The sequence below is a fragment of the Protopterus annectens genome, chromosome 1.part0 (genome assembly GCF_019279795.1).
Source record: "Protopterus annectens isolate FY-2018-M chromosome 1.part0, PAN1.0, whole genome shotgun sequence".
Taxonomy (NCBI): Eukaryota; Metazoa; Chordata; order Ceratodontiformes; family Protopteridae; genus Protopterus; species Protopterus annectens.
Window position 1 is genome coordinate 1,678,143,559 of NC_056725.1, and position 23,102 is coordinate 1,678,166,660.

Sequence of the window (23,102 nt, forward strand, 5' to 3'; positions counted from 1 at the left end):
TATTCAGCTTTCTGCCGCTTCCATGGATTATAAAGTATGTTGGATCAGCTGCTTTACCCACTGTTTCAACTTCACACGTCTTACCTGCGACTTCTGTATTCTTATGCAGTACAGAAACTAGGGTGGGGCAAAGGAATCAAGCCATTAGGAGGCACAATAAGCAGTTACCAGTCAGATGCCATTGCAGTAGCAGGATTCATTTAAGAAGTCATGGCTCTTAGTAGCTTTTAACTCTGTAGTAAGGACCTTGTATAAGCTCACTGTTACAGTTCAGAGGTCTTTTTTTCTTCAACTGGAAGAGTTTTTTTTTTTTTTGTTTGTTTTTTTCAGCTTCAAGATGGGCTGCCCAGGGCCCTTGATAACCTAGCTACCGCCTGTTCTTACACTATCTACAAGCTGTAAGTGTGGCAGATTCTTCAGTTCTTTTTTGGTCTTCAGCTTTTATGGGGACTACCCATGGCCCTATATGACCTAGCTACATCACTGCTCTTACATTACCTACAACCTGTAAAGCTGGCACACACTTCAGTTTCTATCTCACTAGTATTTCATTCTCCACTGATAAAATTAACTCACTGGAAGGAGGACTGTATGCCCCAAAATTTGTTTTATGATTTTTAATAAATTACTGAATGTTCTTTCAGGCTGCTACCTAATCTTTTGTTGTTGCATGTTTTTAGCAAATTCCAATACCATATTTTATGATGTTTAATAAATTACTAAAAGTTCTTTTAGAATGCTACCTGATCTTCTGGTGTTGCATTTTTTTTTGTTAGTAGTTTCCTATAATATTTGGATATTTATACAGGCAGTCAATAAATAATACAGACTCTGGATGTACAGCATACCTCTAACAAGGAGTTTGTTCTGCCAGTGTTCTACGAAAGACATAAAATGCCATGCACTTCCTGATGAAATAGTACATAATTATTAAATAATTTACTGTATTTTGTTTATTTGCATTTAAGTGGGACAGAGCAGTAATTCAAAGGTACCTGTTTCAGACTCAGCCCAGACACACAGGCTGTTTTAGTGACTTGCTCAGAATCACACAGTACACAAATGGAGTTTGAGGGAATCGAATACTGGTCTACAAGAAGAAGATCACTAACAATTCATAGGTTCATAGGTTACTACTAGGCTAACTGTCCTTGTGGGCCATTTTAAGCCTAGCCAATTACCCCATGTGAGAATCAAACCCTGCACCTTGTGTCTATAAGGTAAACACCTTAACCATTAGGCCACCCTCCCAACACCTTTAACTCTCTGCACTAACTGCCAGACATACAGTAGACTAGAATTAATGTGCTACCACAGTATTAATGAATTTAGATCTAGCACATCACTGTAAGAGTATTGTAAACCATGCCAAGTCTTTTTATGACTACCTTGAAATGGCAGGCCTAACAAACATGTACAGTACTCTATGCACATTTTAAGTGTGAAATGTTAGTTTCTCCTTAGCAGCAGCAAACATTCCTATTGTTTTAGTAGATATGTTGCTAGGAATAGATCACAGTTTTTCCTGAATCTGATCTAAAACACAACTCTGATTAAGAAAACATGTGAAATAAATAGTTTAATACTGTAACTGCTATGATAACATATACGCATACCTTTAACCATATTTGTATAGTACTGTACACATCTTAAGTGGAAAAGATGTATGAAGATCAGTTCTCCACGGAGACAAATGCCAGCCTTGCTTTACCTTGTCAGAATCAGATAAATCCTTCTATTTAAAAGATATTTTTACTTCCTGTCAGATTTTTCTGGTTCTGCAAATGTGAATTTGAATACTATTTGTTTTATAGCATTGTTAAGTGTAATAAAGTGGTGGCACTGTGCACTTCATATGCAAGAGTTCAGTTTCTTTACAACTCTTAAGGAGTACAAGTAACCCCCCAACTGCAATGTTCATATAAACTGATAAGGGTGGCTAAACTTACGTCACTCTTGCACATGATCATTTGTCTGCATTCATATCTACTCTACCTTCACAAAGTTTTGCTGTGTAAATATAGAACTGAAGAATCCTCCTGCAATTCTGAACTCCCTTTCCAAAAAAAGTGATTAGTGAATTCCTCCTAGGTCACGGCCTAATGTATCCAAAAATTACTTCAACTCATTGCCCCCCTCCCATCATCACCTGTACATTCTTTTTTTGGACCAACATTAGCTTTTGATGGTTCAAGATTTATTGTATTTTTGTGGTGTTTTATAGGGCTTTTTGCCGTCCTATTCTTATTTAGTTTTTTAGCCTTTTACAAGCCTTCCCCTGTTTACAAATAACCTAGCTTATCTCTTTGGCAAGGCTTCTGCTTTTTAATGCGATTGTTACTAAGCATGATACAAATAAAGTAGAAAATAAATACAATAAAATAAAATAAAAATAAATCAATTAAACTCAGAAAAAAAAGAGAAAGAAGAAAAGAAAATTAAAAAGTAAAAGACAATCACAACAGTGCCATTAAAATTACAGACTTCAAGAAATCAGCTTACCAGCTATTAAATTATCAAAGTAGCCCACCATATAAACAGAAGATCCAAAGCACAACTAATGTGACAAAAGAAAAAAAAATGATTGCCAAGGACTGTCAAACAACTGCAGCCAAACTGATGCTGACAATAAAAGAAGAGGTGACACAAATGATGAGACTCAGTAAGATAAATTGATCTAATCAGCCATCAACTTTTGCCTGTCATGAAGAAACCAAGATATCACTCGATGATAATGTACCTTCCTGCATGCCCACACACTGCTGTGTAGACAAATTCAACCATTAAATGCAAGAAAAGGAGACAAAAGTCTATGGATGTCAAAACAATGGAAGTGCCAACATACCACCAGATCTAACAGCAGGCCTCCAACAAAACAACCAGAAATGGCAGCCCTTGTGCCTATGACTGGAGCAAAAAAGACAATAATCCAGGTAGAAAATAACAATAATTACCTAGAAGACATACAAAATTAAACATGTTCAAATTACTGAAGCAAAGGTAGCCACATCTGAAGAAGGGATGATGCACAAACTACTGTCAATGTCTCAGGAATATCCATTGTCAAGCAGCAACATCAAAGGAGAACACTTGTGGTTAAACAGTACTTCATTTTATAAAATTGACCAGAGACAGAATGAATGATCAGCTAAATTTAGCCTATCTAGCTGATGTAACTCTAAACAAGTAGCATTACAGAAAAGTGATGGAAATGAGAAATTAAACCCCCCAAAAAATAAGATATATGGGCTATGCAACTGCCACAATTTTCCCAGTCAAGGATCATTGTCTCCCTTCCCAGAACAAATTTATTTCCAGCTAAAAGATTTCATTTCTTTCCCAAATATAGTCCCCCATCTCTTACAATGTTCTTAATTCTTGCCATTCAATCCTTTCATTTTACTTATCACAGACTCCTAAAAAACGTATGTCAAAGCTCCAGCAATCCAAGATATATGTTCCCATTATTGTAGGGTTGGTAAGTCACACACTGACATATTCATTCTCGGCCAAAGGCTTACCCTCCATAATCACTGTCACCCTATTTGCAGTGGTTGGGTTTTTCTAAAGGATTTTCCATTTCCAAGCTGACAACCTCAAACTCTGCTTGAGTTCATCTTTTATCAGTTCTCTCTCCCTCCACATACCCACTAACAGTATGGTACTCCTCCTCTTTAACCCCTGCAACAGCAACATTTCATAGGTAGGTACTAGGCTATTGGTCCTAGGGCCTATATAAGCCTAGCCAAAAAGGAACCCTGGCTTTCGCCACCCAAGAAAATTATTTTCCTGTGCCCTCATCGAGCAGAGCCACAGTGGTGATCCCCGGGGTGAATTTTCTATTTCCCATCCAATCATCAAGATTTTTCTTGAAGAGTGCTAATGAGGAGATTTGTTTGATATAGATAGGTAGTTTGTTCCAGAGTATGGGAAGTCTCTGGGACAGGTATCTATCCCTCCATCATGTTCTGTTTATTGTGGTGAGAAGGTTTAGGTCCCTAGAGTGTGTAGCTCAAAGGGATTGGGATTTCTTTATGTGGAGCATGTCCACCAGCTCTGGGTTTGACATAGCTTTGTATGTTAGGCAGAGATCGCCTCTGAGTAGGCAATATGCAACGGAGTAAAGCTGGAGTTTTTTGAGACGGTCAGTGTACGGCAACTGTTTGAGGCCAGTAATCCTCTTTGTGAGGTATTTCTGTGGCATTTCCAGTTGTTGTAGATGTCTTGTGAGATACATACCAAAAGGGGCATTGTACTCTATGATGGGTCTAATGAGTGATGAGTAGAGGGGAACAATGACCTCTTTTTTCCTGGATGAAACCTTTTGTGATGAGGTGTGCCACGTAGAAGGATTTCCTGACTACTATGGCAATGTGATTATCAAAGGAGAGACTACTGTCCACCTGTGTCCCAAGGTTTCTTATCACACTTTAGGTGTTAAGTAGACTGCCACCTATGTGGTAGCTCATGTGTACAGAGTTTTTACCAAAGGGGATGACAATGCACATTTTGGCATTGAGCTTGAGGCCATGGCTTTGACACCAGGCATCTATCTCAGTGAGGCCCTTTTGTAGTATGTCCACATCATTAGGAGTTTCAATTATGGGTCCTAGTTTGCAGTCATCAGCAAACTTTGTTAGCCAAAGACCTTCTGTGTTAGCCTGTACTTCAGAAAAGTAGATACCAAACAGGAGAGGACCCAGGACTGAACCCTGTGGTACTCCACTTGTCACTGGTCTGAAATCGGATTTGCAGTCTGCTACTTTCACAGTGTAGGTTCTTTCAGTGAGCCAGTTGGCAACCCATCTTGTGACATAAGGATTTATACCTAGTTTAGAGAGTTTATCTATAATTCCAGAGTGGGGGATGGTGTCAAAAGCCTTGGCGAGATCTAGATAGGCTGTGTGAAGCACCTTACCCTTGTCTACGGCTTTGGTGACTGCTTTAAAGAAGTCTATCAGGTTTAGGAGACATGATCTGCCTTTTACAAACCCGAACTGGGTAGGGTCCAGAGTTTGGAGATTACCAATTTCTTTGTTTGTAAGTTCCATGATGATACGTTCCATGGCCTTGCAGACCAGGCTCGTTAGGCTAATGGGGTGGTAGTTCCCGGGGTCCGTGGTGGCATAAATGTCACTGTGTTCCATTCAGTGGGCACAAAGCCTGAGGTGAGGCTATGATTGAACATGGTGCTTAGGTGAGGTGCCAGTTCATTCTGTAGTCCATGTAGAACGCAGCCTGGGATGTTGTCAGGTCCCATGGATGCTGTGTTCTTGGCTTTGGAGAGTGTGTTTTTTACCTGTGCAGCCGTGATTACAAGAACTTTGCATTCTTCTGGTATAGAGGGGGGTAATTTTATCACTGAACCTATCTGCCAGGATGTTGGCAATATCAGTTGGTTCTGTACATTTAGTGCCATTGTGCTGTAACTCAGAGCAGATCTGAGTGTTGCCATTGAGATTCTTGACATAGCTATAGAATGCTTTGTGGTTGTCTTTAGAATCAGTGGCAATTTTGTTTTCGTAACTAGCTTTGGAGGATTTTATGAGGGATCTCAGCTTCTTACTGAGGCTGACCAGGGAGTTCCTCCAATCATGGGATTTTATTCTTTTTTTGCAACAGTTTCTTTCCTCTGTTGTACAGTGTTTATGTCAAGGGAGCACCAGATTGGCTTCCTTTTTTTGGAGGACAGCATCTTGGTTCTGTTAGGGATAGCACGATCCATGCACTCGTGTAGGTGCTTATAAAGTGCAGTCGTACCTCTATTGTCCATCTGCATGGATGTCGTGAAGTTTGCCATGTCTGTCTTAAGAAGCGTGAATTTGGCTTTGGAGAATTTTTTACGGTGGATTCCCTAATGGGGGTGGGGGCAGGATATGGATGTCTAGGGTGATTAGCTTGTGGTCGGATCTGACCAACGAGGAATTGACCTCTGGTGTGAAACACCGGTCGCCCATGTTGGTAATGACCTGGTCTAAGATACTGCTGCCCCTGGTGGGGGTGTGGATTTGAAATTGTTACAATCATTTCCAGTTTCTAGTGGTTAGCACACTGAAGCTATTTGCCAGGTACCCATATTTTCCCCCTCCAGTCTTGAGGCCAATGTGCTAGTCTTTCTTTCCTTCAACATCATTTTTTAGAAGGAAATCTTTTACCCTGTACCAAATGTAAAATGTCACTCTCACACCTTTATTCTTCCTATCTCTTCTATTTTTCCCTGTTTGAGGAATCATTCTAAACCTATTCATCACTTTCCACAGCTCTAAGTCTGTAATATCTGTCTTTATGTATTAGGTTTCTGGCACTGCAAAACATCACGCTATACTCGCTCGCCATTTCTTGTTCCCTTCACACAGGCTTGCTCTCTTACTCTCTTCTCTTACTACCCACTGTGTGACCTTTGATTTGTTAGAGTGCCAGTCCTTTTCACAGTGCATTTGCCCTACAATGAATGTATACCATCACCACTACCATCTATTGTTGACCCTTCTTTAAATCCCTCAAGGAACTCCCACATCATGCAATCATTGCTCATATCTAGGCCACCTTGTAGTACAACAGCACAAAACATTTTTTTACCTAGACTTAATGAAAATACTTCAGACTACTTCCTATCTTGCTTCTATCAGCTGTTCTATTATTTTCCCTCAGTTTCTCAGCAATAAAGCTGCTACTGTCTCTCCTTCTCCTATTGCAATTTAAATGGAGGCTTGGTTTAACATATTTTTTCACTTGGCTTTACGACTTACACCCAAGAGGGTCCATGGTGCACCCCTTTTGATTTTCCTTAATTTCCCCTGACATTTCCATTCTTTATTCCTGCTCATGTACTAGCTACTCAGTCACTCACTGAACTGTGTAAAACTCTCTCTCTCTTCACACTAAGATTTAGTTTGAAGCATTGCAATTTCTCCTAGTGTTTTTGAATGTTCACAGACAAGACTTTACACCATAAAAAATACAGTTGTGTGAAATGTTCATTTTTCTCTTGACAGCATGCAAAAGAAATTATGTCCGTACATCTTTATACCGTGTCTGCCCCATCCTATAAATCAAAGGCTACTACTCAACAAAGAATACTTGGTGACTTAATATTACTCTGCAATGGCTACAGCAAAAATTCTTACCAGGTACTCGAACTTAACATCCAGGTACTTTCTGATTGTGAGTTTAGTGTCAGGAATGGCTTTGTTTAAGTATGTATTCAGATCATGCAGCATCTGTTTAAAAAACAGAAATCAGTTAATAAAAAAAAAAAAAAAAAAGCTTTAGTAGTCAAATAAAAATGCACAGATGCACACACCCATTAAATATATAACATCTGCATGTATAAATACATATATATTTATCTCTATATAATTCTACAACACACACACACACACACACACACATATATATATATATATATATATACAAACACACACACACACACACACACACACACACACACAAAATTTGTGCATGTGAGTACATTCATTCCCTTTTTATTGGGCAAGCAATAGCGGAGGATCACCATAAAGTGAGCATAAAGGGACAGCAATCCTTGAATATTTTTACTCATCAGCTGAGAAACAATGACTTAAGAACATTTTCCATTACAAGCACGTAACAGGGAAGAACTCACCATATAATTTAATCTTTTTGACAAGAGTCTTGTACAGTGTATGAAGCACTTGGAAACAGGCTTGTTGTGTTCTTCTATAAAGCTCTTAAAATCTTAAATTCCTGCACTCATGTACACTCACTCCCTTTGGCTTAAGCTTAAGAACTAGAATGCCCCTGAGGAGGCCACAGCCCTGGTGGAGTGGGCTCTCACAGTGTAAGGTACCTGTTTGCCATGAAAGGAGTAGCAGAATGATACTGTGTTGGAAATCCAAGAGGAGATAGTTTGTTCGGATGCAGCTTTTCCCAGAACCCTGGGGTGAAAGGATACAAACAACTGACTGGCTTTTCTGATGTTCTTAGTGTTGTCTAGATAAAATCTAAGTTGTCTGTGAACATCAAGGGAATGGAGCACTTTCTCACTGTCGTTTTGTGGTGAAGGAAAGAAAGTGGACAAGTGGATAGACTGGCTAAGGGATAGTTCATTGACCGCTTTAGACATGAAGGAGGGGTTTGAATGAAGAGAGAACCTATCCTTATGAAAAATTAGGTAAGGAATGTTAGCTATGAGTGCTTGTAACTCTGAGACCCTTTTGGCTGAAATTAAGGCTACAAGAAACTACAGTTGTGTACACTTACCATAAATGTAGATGTTCGAGTGCATTACTGCTGCAGTCATAACATTTGGGTTATCCCTGCCAGGGTAGGCCTTGGCCGGCCCGAATACCAGACACTTAGTATTTCTGAGTCAGTTGCTTTCGCTTCAGGACTGACGTCAGGTTGTCAGTAGTATAAACTAAGGCAGCCAATGCCATTACATCAGTTTTTCTTGACCTAACCTGTCAGGAGCCCCCAAGTAGGAACCAGGTTCTGGTGGAAGAACCCCACCAGTGGAAAATAAATACCAATATTTCCCTTGTAAGGAAAGAGAAGAAAGGGGGATGGAGGGAGGGAAACCAGGACTGCAACGGTAATACACTCGAACATCTACATTTATGGTAAGTGTACACAACTGTTCAATGTTCTTCGTGTTTCACTGTTGCAGTCATCACATTTGGGTTGATTCTCAAAGCTGAGGAAATGGTTGGAGGCAGTCAAGGAAACTGGGAGCTGGCTAGGATGCCCTGCAAGACTGCAGAGGCTAACAATGCCCTGGAGTTGGAGAAGAGAGGCAGGTGGTAGTGCTTGGTGAAAGTGTGAAAAAATGTCCAGGTGGCAGCCTCCAGGATGCCCTTGGTGGGGACTCCTCTGAGGAAAGCTGCAGAGGTGGAGGCTGCTCTGGTGGAGTGTGTCCTGATCCCCTTGGGGGAGGCTTTCCATGTTGTTTGTAGCAGAAATGGATGCAGTGTGCTATCCATTTGGAGATGGTTTGTTTGGAGATGGCTTTGCGTTCTGCCCCTGTAGCAAAGCTAACCAGCAACTGATCAGACTTTCTGAAGGATTTAGTCCTGTCTAGACAGTATCTGAGCTGTCTGTGCACATCCAGAGAGTGCAAAATCCTTTCCCCCTTGTTCTGGGGATTAGGAAAAAAAGGTGGGCAGATGAATGGACTGGTTGAGAATCACACTGGACACAACTTTGGGAATGAAGGATGGGTTAGTTCTGAGGGGATACCCTGTCTGCATGGAAGATGGTGAAGGGTTCCAGAGCCATGAGCGCTTGCAACTCAGAGACTCTTCTGGCAGAAGTGATGGCCAGAAGTAATGCGGTCTTCCAGGAGAGAAATTTTAGCTCTGCAGAAGAAGCTGGTTCAAAAGGGGGCAGGGTGAGCTTCTGCAATACAAAGTTAAGGTCCCAAGCTGGTGTTGGTGCCATTCTGGGTGGCCTCAAGTTGTCAGCCCCTCTTAGGAACTGTTTGATCAAAGGGTGTTAAAAAAAGGGCTGCTCAGTGGGAAAATGAGCAGAAATAGCAGAGGCATGAATTTTTATAGAGGAGAAAGAGAGGCCACTGTGTAAGTAGGTCAGCTAAGTAATCCAGGATCCAGGTGCAGAAACTTTTCCATTTATCAGCATGAGACTTTCTGGAGCTAGGGCGTCTGGCCTCATGGATAACATCTAGAACCTGTTTACTGAGGTTGGCAGATTGGTTCGGGGTTAGGGAATAAGTCAAGCTGCCAAACTGAGTGTCTGCAATTGGGGACGCATGAATTCCCCTTCCCTCTGGGTCAGGAGGCTTGGAATCTGAGGAAGATTGGGAAAAGGCTGCACAGCAAGGGATACCAGTGCTGCTGAGGCCAGTCTGGAGCTATAAGAATGGTCCTTGGTTTTTCCTCCTTTATTTTGAGCAGTACCCTGGGGATGAGAGGTAGTGGAGGAAAGGCATAGACCAATAGACTGACCCAGGGGAAGGACAGGACATCCACTTTCCAAGCCATGCAGTGATGCTCCCTGGTGCAGAATTTGCTGAGCTGATGGTTGGTGTGGGAGGCAAAGAGGTCGACCTTTGGGGTGCCCCATTTCTGAGTTATTAGGGTGAAGGTTCGTCTGTTGAGCTGCCATTCTTGTGGATCCAGAAGATTTCTGCTTAACTGGTCTGCCAGAGAGTTGAGAGAGCCTGATAGGAATTACGTTAATAGGTGTAGTTACATGGCAGAGGCTGTGTGCCAAAGGGTCATGGCCAGCCTGCATAGAGGGTAGGAGTGATTCCCTCCTTGCTTGTTGATGTACCGCATCACAGTGGTGTTGTCTGTTTTGATCAGGAGAGCCACTGGAGAGAGAGAAGGGGCTTGAAAGCTATCAAGGCGTGCTGCGCAGCCATCATCTTTTTGATTGATGTGCAAAGGGATTTGCTTCGAGCTCCATTGGTCCTGTATGCACCTGCTGTCCAGGTGTGCACCCCAAACATAGTCTCATGCATCTGTGGTGAGGGTCTGGGCAGTGGGGGGTGGTGAGAAAGGCAGTCACTTGTTGTGGGAGCATGCTGTTGCCCACCAAAGAAAATCTTTTCTGAGGTAAGGAATTATAGGCAGAAGAGTTTCCAGGTCTAGAGTGTGTTGACACCTAAGGCTTTTTAGGCACCATTAAAGTTTCCGCATATGCAGTCTGGCATACGAAATGAGTAGCGTGCAAGATGGCATGAACCCCAGAGCTTGCAGGATCTTCCTTGCAGATAGCTGCGGCCTTGTGGCTAGTTGAGAGAAGTAGGCTGTCGGGAAAATTTGTTTCTCTGGTGTAAGGTATGCCATCTGGGATGCTGTGTCTAGGCTTGCTCCCAGGAAGATAATCCTTTGGGTAGGCACATGTTTGGATTTCTTTTCGTTGATTGTGTACCCTAGGGAGGTTAGTAGGGTCTTTACAAAGGCCTGGTGCTTGAGCAGCTTTTTTTGGCGGTCTGCCTGAATAAGGCAGCCATCTAAGTATAGGTAAATTTGAAAATTTCTTTGTCTGCAAAAGGCAATGGCCGGAGCCAGACATTTTGTGAAAACTTTGGGAGCAGTAGATAAGCCAAAGGGAAGTTCAAAGAACTGAAAGTGTTGAGATCCTGCCCTGAAACTGAGATATTTCCTGCATGATTCCCTGACAGGAATGTGGAGGTAGGCCTCTTTTCGATCTAGGGTGGCTAGCCAAGCGTCCTTGGAGAGCATAAGTAGCAGCTGCTGAAGGGTGAGCATTTTGAATTTTGGGCTCATCAGAAAGGTGTTTAGAATGGATAGATCGAGGATGGGGTGCCAGGTGCCCTCTTTTCTGGGCACCAGAAAATGTCTGGAGTAGAAACCTTGGCCTATCTGTTCTGCAGGAATGTGCTCTACTGCCCTCAGAGAGAGCAGGAAAAGGATTTGCTTTTGAGCCTCTGTCCACTGGTTTCGTGGTAGATCTGGGAACTCTTTTGGGATTGGATGGGTGTGGAAGGAAAAATTGCATCCCTGAGACACTATGTTCAGAACCCAGTGGTCATTGGTAATAGTGGCCCAGGTGCTTGAGTGAAAGGAGAGTTTTCCTCCTAGGGGTAAGTGAAGGTGGGCAGAGGGAGGGGGTGGGGAGGTGAGTCATTGTGAGTTCCTACCATAAGGGGGTGGCTTAGAACTCCCTGGATTTGAAGTGGAGGTATTCGACTGCTTAGATCTCTATTCCCTGTGGCTGCTGTCTGGGGGGGTCTGGTTCCATGGGGCCTATGCTGGACTGGCTTACTAGGAGCAGGAAAGGACCAACGTTTGGAGGGACAATGCCTGCTGAACCTAGGGGGCTGGACCTGCAGGAAATCCTTAAAACTGTTTTCATAGAGTTTGTTTTTTCTTCCATCTTTTTTAAGACCTCTTCTGCCTTAGTGTTAAATAAGTTATCTTTGTACAAGGGGGCACCCGACAATTTAGATTTGACATGGTCTGCCAGGGGCAGTTCCTTAAGCCATGCATGCCTTCTAATAACAGATCCAGTGACTGGTGCCCTGCAAAAAGCTTCTAGGGCATCAATACCGCAGTGCATGGTGTGTTTAGTTACTTGACTTGGCAGAATGCATTAACTCTTGTAATTCTTTAGATTCTGCCCAAGCAGGAAAGGAAGACATTTTTTGTTTAAGGAATTCCAGGGTATGTTGCTGAAATTTAAGCATATGGAACTGACAATTTAGTGCCCTGACAGCAAGAGTAGCTGAGGTGTATATTTTTTTACTCCATATGTCCAGTACTCGGAAATCCCCATCTGAGGGGGTGGGATTCTTAGCACAGGTTGGTTTAATCCGTTTAGGTCCATGAGAAATTACCTCAGGGTCAGCAGTAGGAGTTTTAAAAAGATATTTGTGAGAGTCAGGGACTCTATAGTATCGGTCTGGTTTTCTCGGTGCAGGAGGGAGGGTGTCAGGAGTCAAGATGGATTCCAGGAAAACATCCTCCATAACATTCAGGACTGGGGGGATGGCCAAGAGTCTGTACTGTGGAAGATCTAGGAATTCCCTGAGTCTCTTTTTAGACTGAGGGTAGTCTGTCTTGACTCTCCCATTGGAAATGCTCCCTTGAGGTATGCAGGGTTTCCTCAAAGGAAAAATCCTCTGGGGGAGAGGCTGAAGGAATGGAATCCTCTGCATCAGAATCCTCTTAAGTAGAGAGGGGTTGCATGCCTTCATATTCAGATGCATCTGATTCAACTGACTCTTGTTCAGACAAAACTACAGGGGACAGATCTCTTTTCCTTTTGGAGGGGGTAGCTTGGCTTCACCTGATCAGCATAAGGTCTTCTACCATTTTAAGCATTTGAGACTGAGGCAAGGTTGCAGGTGCCTGAGAGTGGGTCGTCGGTTTCTTGGGTGTGGTTTGAACCCTGGACCTAAGAAACTCGGTCATTTTTGAAAGAACGGTAGTCGCGAAAGAAGATGCTGGTTTGTCTCGAGATTCGGTAGTGCGAAGGACTTCCTCGGAAGCCAGTGCCTGCTCACTGGCTCCGGAAACATCCAAGGTAGAGACGACCACAGGATCCTTAGTCGAAGAAGAGTTTTGCGGTATACTGGGACTCTGAAAGCATCTCGGTAATGGCCTGCGAGTCAACTGAAGCGGGCATCAGGAACTGCAAAAGTGCCTCACTGGGTACCAGAGGACTGATGACTAGATTAACGGAAGCGCTGTCAGTAGGTTTGGACCTATGCGGTCTGTCTTTGTCTTAATCTTTAGGTTTTTTTGGAAGATCTGCTGTCAGATGGCTTACTGAAGCCATATCGGAATTCGAGGACTGTAAACAAAAATATCTGGCTACAACAAGGGCCCGACGACAGATAGATCTGGCATTGGACAAAGCACAGAAGTGACAACAGGGGACAGCGTGGTCTGGGCCTAAACAAGTGAAGCAGTTAGAGTGGAAGTCTCAGTGTGGTATTTGCTTTCCACAGGCGAGACAATTATTAACTTTTTCTGACATCAGTTAGTGCAAGAAAAAAGGATCCTCAATGGGGTAGCTTTAGAAGACTTCAACTTCAATTCAGAGACGAAAACTCAGGTAGCGGCTGACCGGCACTTGTGCGAACTGCTTCTGGCTCCATAGCAAGAAACACAGATGCTGCCTTACTTTATACTACTGACGACCTGACGTCAGTCCTCAAGTGACAGCAACTGACGCAGAAATACTAAGTTTCTGGTATTCGGGCCGGGAGAGGGCTACCCTGGCAGGGATAACCCAAATATGATGACTGCACCAGTGAAACATGAAGAACATCAGATGGGTTTTCACTGCTGATTTCCAGCTGGGGTACCAAAGCCTAAACCCTCCCAGTAGCCTATACTGGACACGTGACCCCAGCTTGCAAGCATATGGGTATATAAGGAAACATATGCAATGTAAATCATCAGACTATCTCCAAGCCAGCAGCCTGAAGACATCTGAGAGAAAAGTAGTCAGCTAGCAGGGGCATTGTAGTACAAGAGAGGGCTCCCTCAGTCCTAAGATCAGACAGACTGGGCAGCCAAAAAAGGGAAGAAGTGTGTAAGACGGGTGGGAAGGAATACTGCAACAGTGATCAGTAGGACATCTACTGTTATGGTAAGTTCTTAAACAACTGTACTACATCTTGACTGAAATTACTGTTGCAATACTCCAAACAGATGGGTGATTAACAAAGCTTAAGGGAAAAGAAGGGAAGATGGCTGAGAAAAGTAAGAACTGTCCAAGAGACAAGAAAGGACTGAGCTGGTGAAGGCTGCCCTCAACCTACAAAATGCATCAATTCTGTAGTGTTTAGTGAAACTGTGCACAAAAGACTAGGTGGCAACTTCCAGGATAGTTATGGAATCTATCTCATTGGAAAAAGCCCCAGAAGAGGCTACTGCTTCAGTAGAATGAGCCTTAGAGAAAAAGGGCAAGGATTTGCTGTGGTGCAAGTACCAAAAAGAAAAATACTTAGAAATCCAGCTTGCAATAGTTTATCTGGATACTGGCTAGCCCAGCTTAGAGTCCATGAAAGAGATGGTATGACTTACAAACAAGACTTTGTCTTGTTCAGATACAATCTTGGTTGTCTGTGCATATCTAAGAAAAGAAAGTCTTTCACTCCTTTTCTGTGGGATGGGAAAGAAATTAAACAGATTGATGGCCTGGCTGAGGGACATCTTATTTACTACTTTTGGCGTAAAAGAGGGGTTGACCCTCTGGTACACACTGCCCTTACGGAAAATAAGCAAACAAACTAAATAATTCAACAAACTAATAAAAAAAGTTTAGTTTAGTTAAGCAAGTATAGTTTTTATTGTTGTGGGCTGTTGTTTATGTAAGATGTCGTTGAAGCGAACCCGAGATCGCTTTTATAGTACCAGGTGTTGCGGATGTTGCCATGTGCGGACAGGCACGATTATTCTAGGAACTTTGTATATGGTGGTGAATATATTAATGGGTATTTTCCTGACTGTGACTGCATCTCATCCTGATAGTGTGACAGTGATGGATGTACAGTATGAAATTGCTAGAAACTATTATACATCAGAGAAATCCACTGAAAATACTTGTGTTGGTTTTGCCATCTATCTCCTCATGTTTACCATTAGTGCACATACAGTTTTTGTTTCCTAGCGTGGTGATTTTTCCATGCCTTACGGAAAATAAGAAAAGGAGGGACCAGCCATGAGTGCCTACAGTTCTGAGACTTTCCTAGCATAAGTGACAGCCAACAGGAAAATGGTTTTCCAGGTGCAGAATTTGAGAATAGACGCAGCCAGCTCAAAGGGAGATACAGTGAGGTTTTCTAGCACAAAGTTGAGATCCCAAGGGGGGGGGGGGTTCCTTGGAGGGTTTAAGTGCAGAATCCTTTTTAAAAATTGCTTGACCTCAAGCCTGAACATAACAGGTGACTTAAGGGAAAGACAAGCTGAAATGGCTGAAAGGTGGGCTTTATCAGGAAAAATAAGCCAGACTGATTTTCGTAAGTTCACACAAACAGAATAAGACAAGACGAAACAAAAGTTATGTACTAATTATATGCTGTCCATTCCTCTACTCATGGGTCTTGGATCCGTTGTTGGATCTGTCCTTGACCATTTCGAAGTTTAGAAGCTGATGTTCAGGCTCTCCTCCCCTACCCATAATCCCCATGTACAGGAGGAGTTACTTCAGATCACGTTTGCCCCTTTAAAATTACCAGAACATCTCCTTAATTGAAGGGAATAAGAATGTAATTAGTAGGCAGAGAGCAGTGGTGAAGAGAATAGTGCAAAGACAGGCTAATGCATCAGGAGCCAAGGTCAGTCAGGTCCTTCCTAAGGCAGTATAGCTGACAAACAAGATTATGGGATAACATTAGGACACTGACAGGAGATGGGGGCAGAGTCATAGTGGAATGCAGAGAATACGACACAACTCTAACGTTATGATTACATAACTTTTGTATCTGATGTTGTTTTTTCAGTCCATTCCTCTATACATGGGACACAGACCCCAGCTACTTGAGCTTCTGAGTTTTCTCATGGAAGGATATTCCTAAGCACAGCTGAACCAAAAGATGCCCTGGATGGAATGTCCAATTTGTAATGAGAAATGAAGGTACAGACTTTTGACCAGATGGCCGCAACACAAAGGTCATCAATGGGGACAATAGAGAAAAAGGTGGCAGATGAGACCATTGATCTTACTGAATGAGCTTTGGATTTTGAAGGAAAAGACAATCTTGTCTGTTGACAGATGAAGGAAATACACTGAGTCAGCCATCTATATAAGCAGACTTTGGTTACAGCTTATTCCAACTTATAGTTTGAAAAGGAAATGAAAGGCTGATCAGACTTCCTGAAGGGAGCAGTGCAATGTAAATAAAAACACAGCTGTTGATGAATGTAGAGCAGATGCAAGGTATATTCACCTTTGCTGGAGAAATCTAGGAAAAATACTGGCAGATTCATGGCTTCATTGATGGAGAATTCAGAGGCCACTTTTGGTAGGAAAGATGGGTTAGTTCTCAAATAGACTTTGTCTTTGAGAAAAGCCAAATAAAAGGTTTTGGAAGAAAGTACACATAGCTCAGAAATTCTTCTGGCAGAAGTTACAGCCACCAAAAATAAGATTTTGGGGACTGATATTTCAAATTGGCCTTAGCAGCAGGTGCATAATGGGGTTTTAAAAAGGACTGCAAATAAATGGTGAAATCCCCATGATGGAACTCGATCTCTGACTAGGGGGAATAAGTACTCCAGAGAAAAGCCTTGGACAGCCTAAGAGAGCCTAAAGGAGTGTGATGTTCTCCAATGTGAAAGAAGAAAAAAGCCTTGGAGAGCCTAAGAGAGGCTAAAGGAGTGTGATGTTATCCAATGTGAAAGAAGAAATGGCAATCAACTGAATCTTGATAGTGGAATAAACAGCTCCTTCTTGAAAGAGATGAGCTAGAAAGTCTAGTATTGCAGGAAGAGGAAGATATGAAAAGAAGTCAAGATCTCTTTCTGCTGCCCAATTAGAAAATATTTTCCATTTGCTTTTGTATACCTTCTGAGTCAAAGGTCTAACTCAGAAGATAAAATGTGTATGATGGGAGTGGAAAGCCTGGACTGCCGAACCATCAATGCAACTGCAGAAACCATGCAGTTAGTTTGAGCATCCAAATATCCAGGTGAGGTTCCCCTGACAGACAAGATATTAAGTTTGGGTCCAAGACCAAGTTCCAAAAAGGGTGAAATAGATTAGGCCAGAGGAAGGGAAACCACACCTGCTGAGGCTATTGAGTGGCTATGAAGAGGACTGAGACCTTAAGTGTTGAGGCTTTCTGAAGAAACTTGAAAGGAAAAAGGCATAAAGAAGTCCTGTGGGCCAAGGGTGCATCAGTGCATCCCTGGGTGACTCTCACTAATGGGATATCAGAGCAGAGAACTTGTTGCCTTTGGTGTTCAGGGGAGAAGCGAACAGAACAAGGAAGGCCTCAATGGCTGAAAATCTGCTCTGCTACTAATGGACTAAGGACACACTCATGAAGGAACAGAATGGATCTGCTCAGCCTGTCCGCAAGAATGTTGGGCTTCCCAGACATACAAGTTACTACTAGAAAGCATCAAAAAGATACTGTCCATGGCCTCTCAGCACAAGGGGTAAAACCTGGCTCCTCCCCATTTGTTGATGTACCAAACAACAGCCATATTGTCCATTTAAATGGGAATCACATCCAAGGGGGTGAGTCCTGAAAAGCCTGAAATGCTAGAAAGACTGCTTTCACCTCCACAATAGTAATTTAAAGACTGTATATGAGACTATGTGCCTTGGACTGTTCTTCCCATGTAATGCCCCCCACCCTAATAGGGGAGGCATCTGTGGTCACCATGGCCTGGGGGTCAGAAGAGTAAAACGACATTCTTCTTGAAGGAATGGAGTATTTAACAACCAATACATGTACTCCCTGCAAATTTTTGTGAGGCAGTTCAGGCAGGACACTGATTGCCACCTCAGTGACCACTGCAGTGATAGTATCCAGTGAAGCATTCTTATGTAAAATGTGGCTAGAGGGACTAATGTTATGGAAGGGGCCATGGAGCCCAGAAGGGGGAGAATGAATTTGGCTGGTGGTTTCTTGTGAAACAGAAGCTGCTGGGCTTGTAAATGTAGGGATGAGATTAAAGAGGGGGGAACCTCACAATATATGTCATGGTATCTAAAGGGGTGCCAATAAATGCCAGAGATTAAGACTCTTTGTACTTGAAACTTGAAGATTTACTGTTATCCCCAGTTTGTGACACAACTGGAGTAAACAGCCTGTGGCACTAATGAGCAGATTCCTGGATGGGGCTGTTATTGGCCAGTTGTCAAGATAAGGAAACACCTGAAATCCCTGCAGTCATAGACAAGTTGCCACTACTGCCATTCCTTTGGTAAACACCAGAGGGGCTGTGGTGAGACCAAAAGGCAGAACCCTCAACTGGTAATGACTGGCTCCCAGCCAGAAGTGAAAGTACTTCCTGGATTGCCTGTCCATTTTGATGCAGTAGTACATATCCTGAAGATCTATCAAGAACATCTACTTGTTTTTCTTCATCAGTGGAAGGATTTACTGAACCATGACTGTCAGGAATTGTGTTTGAGCAACAAATTTGTTCAAATGACTTACATCCAAAATTGATCTTAGGTCCCCATTTTTCTTTAGCACTAAAATGAATTTTGAGTAAATTCCGGATTCTCACTGCACTGGTGGGACCTCTTGGATGACTCATTTTTTTAGGAGGTGCTCTACTTCTGAAGCTGCAAATTCTCTTTCTGAGGGTATAATATCAGGAATTTTCTTTTGGGGGGAGGAGTCGTGTGAGTTAGAATGAAGTAGCCTCTGGTAATTATTCTCTGCACCCACTTGTCTTGGGTAATGACTGTCCAGGTCACACAGTGCAAAGTAAGTAGCCTCCAACTGCCGCCAGAGTAGGACAGTTGGGCAACCTCTCAGGAGTGCCAATGAGGCTTCTCGGAGAAAGAACCTCTGAAGCCCTGACTTTGTGGACCACCCCTGCTTCTTAGGTGATGTCTGTTAGAGTTTCCCCCTCTGCCATGGGGAGCACACACTCCAGAAGTGACAAATGAAAACCTCTGAAATTTTCAGAACCACATTCTCTTCCCTGCCTTCTGATTTCAGGATAAGGTCCTCTGGAAAGTAGAGAATTTGATTCATACAGTAGATAAAGATTTGCCATCCTGTTCTGTGGGTCACCACTGCCTCTCAGGCAATGTCTGTTGTTAGAGTGTCTTCCTCTGCCATGAGGATCTAGCTCTCCAGCAGTTTCAGAAGAAAATCCCTGAGATTTTTGGAACCGCATTCTCTTATCTACCTTCTGATTTCTTGTTAAGGTCCTCTGGGGAGTACAGAATTTGATTCCTACAGCAGACAGATATTTGCCATCCTATTCACATCTGGAAATAGTTTCTTTAACTTTTGAATCAAGAATAGTTGATCCATCATAAGGGACATTAATGAAGGACAGCCTGAGTGCTCAGCAAAATCACAAAGCCTTCTGATGGAAATACCTACACCAGCCACTCTAGATGCCCCTTCTGTACCATTAGATATAAGGTGCATAGAATCATTAGACGAGGAAAGTATGGTAGCCATCTAAGAATCAGAGGTCTTTTTCTGATCTGTAGGTAAGGCCCCTGGGAGAGAAGTGGAAACTTCCATGACAAAATCTCTGCAAAAATGTGTGAAATGAGTCAGACAGTTAAGAACTCTCATCAGTGGCTGAGGCATACAATTGCTTTTCAAATCTGTCCAGAGCGTGAGATCCTCTCTTTGGCTGATGGACAGAGGAGCTCTTTCTTATGAGTTTCGTCTTGATGGCTGACGCTAATAACATGAAGTCCACTGCTGGGCCCTTGTGCCAATGTGAACGTTCCTTGGGGGCCACTAAGAACTTCTCTGGTTTCTTGGGGATGGGTTCAACTGTGATAGATTCCTTCCATGCCAGAGATGCGAAAAGGTCTACCATCTCATCTGTGCGGGGGGGGGGGGGGGGTGTTGGTGATGGTTACTACCCAAGAAGTACATGGGCCAGAACCAAAAGCCATGAAGAAGACCAATTCCTCAAAAGAAGGTGTTTGGGAAGACCAACCCCCTTTCTGACAAAGGAGTTCAAGGATCTCTCTGAACGAGACGTCCTCAAGGGGGGGATATGGGAGAACCTTCTCCCTCATCAATATCAGTGGTTGGAGATTTCTCAGGGGAATCTAAGTGCCACCTCTGACATTTGCTTTTTCTGGGAAACTCTTCTGTGGGTTGCTCGGGAGAGGAATCAGAAACATACAATGTCTCATGCTGGGGAAAAGGATCAAGGCTCTCAAGAACTGGCTGAGGACCCTGGGAGATCTCATGGGGAAGTGTTGGATCTGACTTGAAGAGAAGAATATGTAGCCTTTGGCTGACAAAGTACTCTCTCGAATGCTTTGAACACCAACCCACAATGATTGCAGGTAACTTATCCTATGGGCCCAAAACCCTAGGGAAAAGCTTAACCCTGAAAGCTGACTGGCCCGGATCTGAGACAGTTGCAGGAGCTGAGCTGTCAACCACTGAAGCTCCTAAGGGAAGAAAAGGATGCAAATATCTTGGATGATCCCAACCTGTCGAAATCAACACTGATATTATGGCTCCAGGATTCAGACCGTACCAACAAGATCAGAGCCGACCTCAAATGAGAAATGACCAGAGTTGAGGAAACATACAGTCTCAGCTCTGATGCAGATCTACCCTGGACAAGGATCGGGACCATGGGCTCTGATCTGGGTGGCTTTACTGGAGAAGGAGCCATCATTGGCTGCTGGGGAGAAGTGTCTCCACTGGATTCAATGGAGATCAGAGCTGATAGTACCCCCAATTGGATACGGGTCCGCAGAAGACACTGCATCTTTCTGTCCACATCTGCTTTGGTAAGACTCCTGCAGGAACTGACAGATTTGATGGATGATGCCAAAAGAGGAGGTCTGAGTATGGACAGTGTTCTTGCAGAATGGGCAATCTAAGCCTCATTGACACTGGTTCTAGTAGGAACCAAGGAGAAGTCACAGGGCCTATGACAACAGGATCCAATGAAGACAATAAATCTGAAGGGGTTCAGGCGCCTAGGCAGTGAGATATTTCCTTGTGGTACATTTGACTGGGGACACATGGTTGAAGTGACAGTCACCTGCAGAGAAATATGGCTGTTTACAAATTCCCTGTGGGCAAAGAGAAGAATGTGCTGCCATGCCCACAACTTAAATAACCAAATGCACAGGGGGAAAACAATGCCCATGGTCCCCGAGGGAACATGAGACAGCAGGCAATATAGCAGGCATCAACAGCAGGCTGGCCAGAGGCCATGTCAGTGGCAGTACAAATGCAGTGCACAATGGGCAGCGCCTTTATAATTTGTGTGTGTACACTTACCCCCTTTATAGTGTCTAGGAAACATTACCTAAAACGCATACTGGAGCATAAATGTGACTACAGTAGCCTGCAGGATTTCCTCCATGCTGTAGCACACTTCTACATGTTGTAGTTACATAAGTATGTACTGTACACTGAGCACAACACTCATTACTTCTGCCTCCATGCATTTGGTTATTAAAGCTGTGGGCATGGCAGTGTGTGCTTCTCTTTGCCCACAGGGAATTTGCAAACAGCCATATTTCTCTGCAGCTGACTGTCACTTCAGCCATGTATCCCCAGTCAAATGTATCACAGGGAAATGTCTCACTGCCTAGGTACCTGAACCCATCTGAAGATTTACCTTAGCAGCCAGAGATGAAGGAGTGCTCAGATCAGGGGAGAGTTTCCTCAAGGATTTAGATTTCTCAGAACAGAAGGAAGGTTTGTCTTTTGATTTAGTCAAAGCAGAAGAAGGGGAGGAATCTATGATTTGCCAGCTGTAGAATTAATCTTCATACCAGATGAAGGCTGGATGAGACCCTTCAATATCAATGTATTTCTTCTCTCCCACCAGTGCTCTCTGACCTAAAGTTTCACATATCTAGCAAGTAACATTGAGGTGAGCAGGACCAATGTAGTAAACACATTTGTCATGTACATCTGAATTTGGTAATTTGTGTGAACATTGCACACATTTTTTAAATCCTGATGGTTTGTCAGACATAAAGACAGAAGGAAGGGGCACACAATAATAAAGTGCAGATAACAATTCTACCAACAATAAATGCAAATATGTATATCTACAATAGCTAGAAATTCTAAATATGGACCATTATTAAATATAATTAGTACTAACTAGTAACACCATTAGTACTAATAAACTATACTAACTAGTAACACACTTGGCACTAACAAACTATCTAAAAGCATAACTACAGTAACTAACAAATGACCACATACTAGAAAATATATGTAGACAATCCCAAAACATGGGAGAGAATAAAGAAACCTATAAATGGGGACAGGAAGAATAGTAGTAATAATAACAACAACAACAGTCAAAGCCTCATCTTTCTTTTGGAGCAAAATAATGCCAACCATGCCAGTGCACCATAGAACCCATCAGCAATCAAAAATGGCAAACAAGATATGAGGTAATTCCTTCTGTGCATGTGGATTATGGGTGGGGGAGGAGCCTGAGCACTGGATTTTAAGCTTTGAAATGGCAGATAGGGTTGCCACCCCTCCATTTGTTTTCTGGACTATCTGGAAATCAAACTGATTCTCCGGTAGTCCGGAAAACACTGTACAAACTCCAGTATTCTGTTTCAAAAAGGAAACAGACTATCGGAGTTTGTAAATCGGCTGATTTACTATGCTTTTTTTTTTTTTTTTTTTTTTTTTTTTACAGAAAAGCATAGTAAATCAGCCAAAAGCAGGCAGCAGGAATGAAAAAGAGGGTGTTCCCCACCGAGTGATGTCACTGTGGCGTCACAAAATGGGCAGAATGTGGGTGGGAGAGAGGTGAGGTTACTGGTGACACGAGGGGGGTGACTTTACTCTGGTTTTCGCCGCAAAGGAAGGTGTCAACCCTAATGGCAGAGGATTGATCTGACATCAGATCTGAGACCTATGAGTAGAGTAATGGACGGAAAAGGCATCATCAGATCCTCTGATTTTACAGGGTCCTGATTGTCTGCTTGGCACCATATTGAAAAGCTCTATGTAGGATTTT

At 42.9% G+C, this 23,102-nt stretch overlaps 1 protein-coding gene across 1 annotated transcript in view; it reads right to left on the reverse strand.

Annotated features, from left to right (window-relative positions):
• PICK1 (protein interacting with PRKCA 1) overlaps positions 1-23,102 on the reverse strand; it is a gene marked incomplete in the record, with an annotated part of 678,344 nt that overhangs the window by 213,879 nt on the left and 441,363 nt on the right. Inside the window, 1 exon segment of the mRNA XM_044068524.1 lies at positions 7,128-7,220. Within this exon segment, the coding sequence (XP_043924459.1) occupies positions 7,128-7,220 (93 nt within the window).